General features: G+C 41.9%; 1 protein-coding gene across 1 annotated transcript; it reads left to right on the forward strand.

The window, feature by feature from the left end:
- Positions 1–2,094: 2,094 nt before the first annotated feature.
- On the forward strand, positions 2,095–4,497 carry LOC149249270 (uncharacterized). The gene is made up of 3 exons (XM_089452511.1): positions 2,095–2,362; positions 2,933–3,062; positions 3,324–4,497. The coding sequence occupies exons 1-3, from the start codon at positions 2,095–2,097 to the stop codon at positions 4,495–4,497; spliced, it is 1,572 nt and encodes a 523-aa protein (XP_089308637.1).
- Positions 4,498–6,398: the final 1,901 nt, after the last annotated feature.

Genomic DNA, 6,398 nt, shown 5'->3' on the forward strand with positions numbered 1-6,398 from the left:
GAATCTAGGCTAATATGAGTCTGTTTGTTGAGATCTCCAGTGACATGGATTATTTAGTTGATTTGTGGTTGTTATTCAATCATAGATCTATTTTAGCTTGGCCCTGATTTTCTTTCTTTTTGTGAGAGGGGAAGGTGGGGCTCTCAATCCTAAATATTGGATCCAAACAGCTGTCCATTCATGCCTTGAGAGCGCTTTTTGATGGCAATAAAAGAACAACAATTTTTATGTGCATTTCTAGGTTCTTTTCTTTCGATTTAATAAATTTCTGTTTAGAAGGGGTTAAGATGAAACGAGCTTATATTATAACATTGAACCCAATGAAATGCCCATGCAGGTTTGCAAAGACGTGGAAAGAGCTGCAGGCTTAGATGGATGAACCACTTGCGGCCTGGCCTTAAACGCGGCGCAATTTCACCCCAAGAGGAGCAATTGATCATACACTTCCAATCCATTCTGGGTAACAGGTTTGTTTTTCTTTTCCTCTATTCTGAGGCTTTCCTTCTGAGAATTGTTCTATCACATGAGAACCCGCCCGTCCCTCACTTAAATCTCTGATATTAATAGCAGTATTTATTCTATCACACAAGAGACTTCTTGTCCATCAGTTAACTCTGAGAAATCTTTAGTAGTAGTTGTTCTGGGAATCCGCCCACTCGTCCGTATTTTAGCTGTTTCACTTTGTTGGTGCCAAGTCAGCCCATTAACCTGGGGGTTGAGTGGTGCAGGTGGTGTCAAATTGCTCCCAATTTGCTAGGACGCACAGACAATGAAATCAAGAATCACTGGAATTGTTGTATCAAGAAGAAGCTGCTAAAACACAGCCTCTCGTCTTCGTCCATTGACGCCAACGGCAACGCTGACACTAAAACTAATACCAAATCAGTGTGTGTTCGACCTCATCCTCCTTTTCGTAATGCCTATAAGTCGTCTCACACTACCCAGCCGTTGCACGGCATGCCTGAAGGGTACCCGCCACTTCTTGGTAACAGGTTTAATAAGGTGACCGGTGCTGAAAATCGGCACGCTTGTGTTCCCAACCTATTGGAATTAAAACAAGAACAAGCACTGGAGGATGAAAAGTGTATTTTCTTGTTCTCAGGTGTGGATTGATTCTTGCTCTCACACCAATCATCACACTCTTACATCTCCGAGTCTGCAAGGCAAAGGCCCATTTTGCAAGGCATCAACATCAACGAAATGCCACCAATTAGTAGACTGGGAGACAACACTGGCGCCTGATGAAACCTTAGAGTTTGCCAATAACTCTGTTGGCTGCGCCATCACCATCTCTGCTCTGGTTGAGATCAGCGATTCACCTAAAATTAAAAATGATGGCGACATCAGCAATGAAAATGAGATGATGATGGACCATTTGTCATTGACAGCATATTCTTCTGGAAGATTGCACGAGCCAGCAGGACGAGAAGAGAGCTCATCGGTCATGCCCGCCAGTTAATTCTCCGTCCCAATTTAGCGCAGCGGCAATAACATGCGCCGACGTTGATCAGTACTCTAATGTGCAGGGTCCGGGTGATTGCCAGGATCATCTCATTTTGAAGAACGGTGAGGTCAATTTGGACAGAGGGGTGCAGGATGGTGATCAATGGGATTGATCACTTTAAAGTTTATGCATATACTAGTGGGCCCGTGTTAAATCTTCTTTGACATACGGTGCATTGACGTCGTATCTAAGTGAGTACACACGCTGATTCAGCAGAGTGGAGGAAGTAGAAGCAGACCCATTTGATTCACCATTAACAACTCTACCTGAGGAATTAGATGTTCAACGAATGGAGTTAATGCATTCGAATTGAGCTGTTATCGTTCATGAGAGGGAGACAGAGGGCATTGTGCGGGAGAGCTCTCACTCCGGTAGTCGCGGGGAAGGGAGGAATAAAATGGCTTGAAAAACAAGATTCACAAATATTATATAGATCCGTTCTGAGTCACAACAATCATGGTTGGTCGTTTGCCCATGTGCCCCACCATTGAAAATTGGAGAATGATGGGCTCCATCGTCAACAGACGAGAGAAACGTTGTTTTGTTATGTGCCTGCTTCTCAATCCTTCTCTGTGTTTGTGTTTGGACATATGAGAGGAGCCGACTGCAACCCTAAGGTGACACCGGCTTCCTGCGGGGATTGTTGGAGAGTGCAAGACCATCACCACTCTCTCGCAGATAAGAGAATTTTACTGAAAATGAGGTACACAGACGGGCACGAACAAGGCACCTTCCTTCCCACCAAACAACAGCTTAGGAAAGGTCGTTGGTCACCAGAGGAAGATGAGAAACTCATCAATTATATCACGAATAGCGGCCTCCGGGGCCGTTCCTGGAGATGCCTCGCCAAGCAGGCTGGTAAATAATTAAACACCCACTTTGACCCTTAGTCTGCTAAGTAAAACGTAGGTCCATCTGGACAGATTCTTTTAATACCCGTACCCTGAGTATCAATGTTCAGAAGAAATCAGCTCCTATACAATCAAGGTGGCCAAAACGTCCCCGTGGGCATATCTCTTGTACATGTCCATTAAATAAATGAAATTTTTATAGATCTATGCTATCTGAGATCCAACCTCTTGGCGCTCCTGAATCTAGGCTAATATGAGTCTGTTTGTTGAGATCTCCAGTAATATGGATTATTTAGTTGATTTGTTGTTGTTATTCAAGCATAGATCTATTTTAGCTTGGCCCTGATTTTCTTTCTTTTTTGTGAGAGGGGAAGGTGGGCTCTCAATCCCAAATATTGGATCCAAACAGCTGCCCATTCATGCCTTGAGAGCGCTTTTTGATGGCAATAAAAGAACAACAATTTTTATGTGCATTTCTAGGTTCTTTTCTTTCGGTTTAATAAATTTCTGTTTAGAAGGGGTTAAGATGAAACGAGGATATATTATAATATTTGAACCCAATGAAATGCTCATGCAGGTTTGCAGAGATGTGGAAAGAGCTGCAGGCTTAGATGGATGAACCACTTGCGGCCTGGCCTTAAACGAGGCGCAATTTCACCACAAGAGGAGCAATTGATCATACACTTCCAATCCATTCTGGGTAACAGGTTTGTTTTTCTTTTCCTCTATTCTGAGGCTTTCCTTATGAGAATTGTTCTACCGCATGAGAACCCGCCCGTCCCTCACTTAAATCTCTGATATTAATAGCAGTAATTATTCTATCACATGAGAGACTTCTTGTCCATCAGTTAACTCTGAGAAATCTTTAGCAGTAGTTGTTCTGGGAATCCGCCGACTCGTCCGTATTTTAACTGTTTCACTTTGTTGGTGCCAAGTCAGCCCATTAACCTGGGGGTTGAGTGGTGCAGGTGGTGTCAAATTGCTCCCAATTTGCTAGGACGCACAGACAATGAAATCAAGAATTACTGGAATTGTTGTATCAAGAAGAAGCTGCTAAAACATAGCCTCTCCTCTTCGTCCATTGACGCCAACAGCAACGCTGACACTAAAACTAATACCAAATCAGTGTGTGTTCGTCCTCATCCTCCTTTTCGTAATGCCTATAAGTCGTCTCACACTACCCAGCCGTTGCACGGCATGCCTGAAGGGTACCCGCCACTTCTTGGTAACAACTTTAATAAGGTGACCAGTGCTGAAAATCGGCACGCTTGTGTTCCCAACCTATTGGAATTAAAACAAGAACAAGCACTGGAGGATGAAAATCGTGTATTTTCTTGTTCTCAGGTGTGGATTGATTCTTGCTCTCACACTCTTACATCTGCGAGTCTGCAAGGCAAAGGCCCATTTTGTAAGGCATCAACATCAACGAAATGCCACCAATTAGTAGACTGGGAGACAACACTGGCGCCTGATGAAACCCTAGAGTTTGCCAGTAACTCTGTTGGCTCAGCCATCACCATCTCTGCTCTGGTTGAGATCAGCGATTCAGCTAAAATTAAAAATGATGGCGACATCAACAATGGAAATGAGATGATGATGGACCATTTGTCATTGACAGCATATTCTTCTGGAATTACAGCATGGAGCGCTAATGGCGATTCAAACACAACAGTTTTTGTTGATGTCTATTATGATGCCTTTAACGGTCATAAGGGGGCATATAGTATTCTGGAAGATTGCACGAGCCAGCAGGATGAGAAGAGAGCTCATCAGTCATGCCCGCCAGTTAATCCTCCGTCCCAATTTAGCGCAGCGGCAATAACATGCGCCGACGTTGATCAGTACTCTAATGTGCAGGGTCCAGGTGATTGCCAGGATCATCTCATTTTGAAGAACAGTGAGGTCAATTTGGACAGAGGGGTGCAGGATGGTGATCAATGGGATTTCTCATCAATTCCCAATAACGAAGAAAAGGCAACGCCAACACCTACAATGCTAGGAAGAGGAGGTACAACGTTCGATTTTGAGTGTGAAGGTGAAGCTTTGGGTCAAGTAAACGCTTGGGCGGAGGACCATCTGTACAATATCTCTACTGATGATGCTCTTTCTTCTGAGATCGATACAGTGCTATCGAACTTGTGATGACCCCGTAAAAATGTGATTATTTAAAAGTTACTACAACAAAAACTGAATTAGAATGATATTGAAGGATTTATTTTCTTTTGAGGATATTCTGTTGATTTTACATGTGCACTAAAATAATGATTAAAAGAATTAATCATGAAGATATCTGAATTCCCAAAAGGGAACTAGAAAAGAAAAGTTAGTTAATAAACTAGAAATAACCACCTTCCCTAACTGGAAGGGTTTCCAGGGAAAAGGGGAGGTTGGTTGAGAAACTCTGGGCTGTAGAGACAGGCAGAGAAGGAGAAAGGGAAGGAAAAACCCTGTATGGACTAAGTCTGGTAAGGACCAGATAGTCAAGCACACAGTGCTGGCTTACTGAGGATAGTAATCCGGTAAGCGGAAGCTTGGGGGGAGACTTAGGTCTCGAAGGACTGGTCTCACGGTTGGGTGGATAACATGCTTTACACAGAGATTTGGTAGGAGACTTTTTCCAGACTCACCTTACCAGTGGAGATCAGGTAAGTAATGGAACCCTCATGTCCCCATAGTTATCTATGTAACTTATAGTGTAACTGTGATTGTCTGTGCAATAATTGTAAACAGTATATAGTGTAACTGTGATTATAGACAGCCTAGCTGTAAAAATCGAAAGATAGTGTAACTATGATTATCTGTACAAATTATAGATAGTATAGCTGTAAAAATCAAAAGACAGTGTAACTATGGTTATCTGTACAAGGTTATCGACAATATATCTGTAAAAATAGAAAGATGGTGTAGCTATGACTTTCTGTGCAAAAGAAAACTATAGACAGTGTGTCGGTAAAATTCGAAGGATAGAGGACTGAGATCATCTGAACAAAGAAGGCAGTATATTTGTAAAACAAACCTTATCTCTACAAGATAAATGGGTTCACAGTCTAGGAGTATCCGAACCAAGAAAACTGGCTATTCATGCAGATAATAAACTCTGGGTCGATATCATATCTTGACCCTAATGATCACAGTCAGCCGTATAGTTCTCGTTATAATCTTAAACAAAATGCCTTTTCCTATAACCTCAACCAGCTGGACGGTGTCAAATAGAGATTTTAATAAGATAATGAGAAGGCATGAATAAACTCTGAACCCCGAACCCGGTCCAACCGTAGCAGGGGGGGTTCTGGCGATTCCATAACAACGGAGAAAACCTAGATAATATCCGAATTTAAAGACCTGAACAGTTGATAGCTGAATATTACAACGGTTAAATATGCGAATCATTACAAAGATGAGCCAAGAGCCATGCAGTAATACCATATTGACATTCCGGTAATATACAACGGAAATAATTAAATCGTGTCAAGGAAGTATCAAGATATACAATAGCACTAAGGCCGCAGAAGTAATGTCTGCTAATAACGAACCAGAAGTCTATAACCATACGGTATAACCGTTATACAACTTCCAGATCCTCAGGGTTTCCTGTCACAGATTACCCATAACTAGTCGACCATACATCTATAAAAATCAGATGCAGGTGCGACAGTTCTTTAACTATATACAGATCTGTAAATACATCAACGATATGGAATAGACCCTTAAATCATACTGTAAACAAAATGCTTGTATGCCGTAATCAAACAAGCAAGATTCCAAAATGAGAAACGCATTACGCATCCGGGTAATAATCAAACCCTATAGTTCATAAAAGAAAACCATTCTTATCAGCATGAGAAATAAACATAAGCGTAACACAGCAGTGAGTTATATTAAAATTATAGGCCGCAAGCCATATGAGTCCAAAGTTAAACAAGCGAGCTGGCTTCCAACCAAGGCTTCATGATAATCATAATACATGGCTATAGCTACAATACATTCAGCAAAACAAAAAAATATTAAACAGCTGTCTAATAGAACCAAGTGAAAACTTCAGC

The sequence above is a fragment of the Pinus tabuliformis genome, chromosome 7 (assembly GCF_031772625.1).
Source record: "Pinus tabuliformis cultivar Carrire ecotype Pingquan chromosome 7, CPIR1, whole genome shotgun sequence".
Taxonomy (NCBI): domain Eukaryota; kingdom Viridiplantae; phylum Streptophyta; class Pinopsida; order Pinales; family Pinaceae; genus Pinus; species Pinus tabuliformis.

Coding starts and splice junctions, on each gene's coding strand:
- LOC149249270 (XM_089452511.1), top strand. CDS start 2,095: ATGAGAGGAGCCGACTGCAACCCTAAGGTGACACCGGCTTCCTGCGGG. Junction 2,363..2,932: donor ATGCCTCGCCAAGCAGGCTG/GTAAATAATTAA, acceptor ATGCTCATGCAG/GTTTGCAGAGATGTGGAAAG. Junction 3,063..3,323: donor CAATCCATTCTGGGTAACAG/GTTTGTTTTTCT, acceptor TGAGTGGTGCAG/GTGGTGTCAAATTGCTCCCA.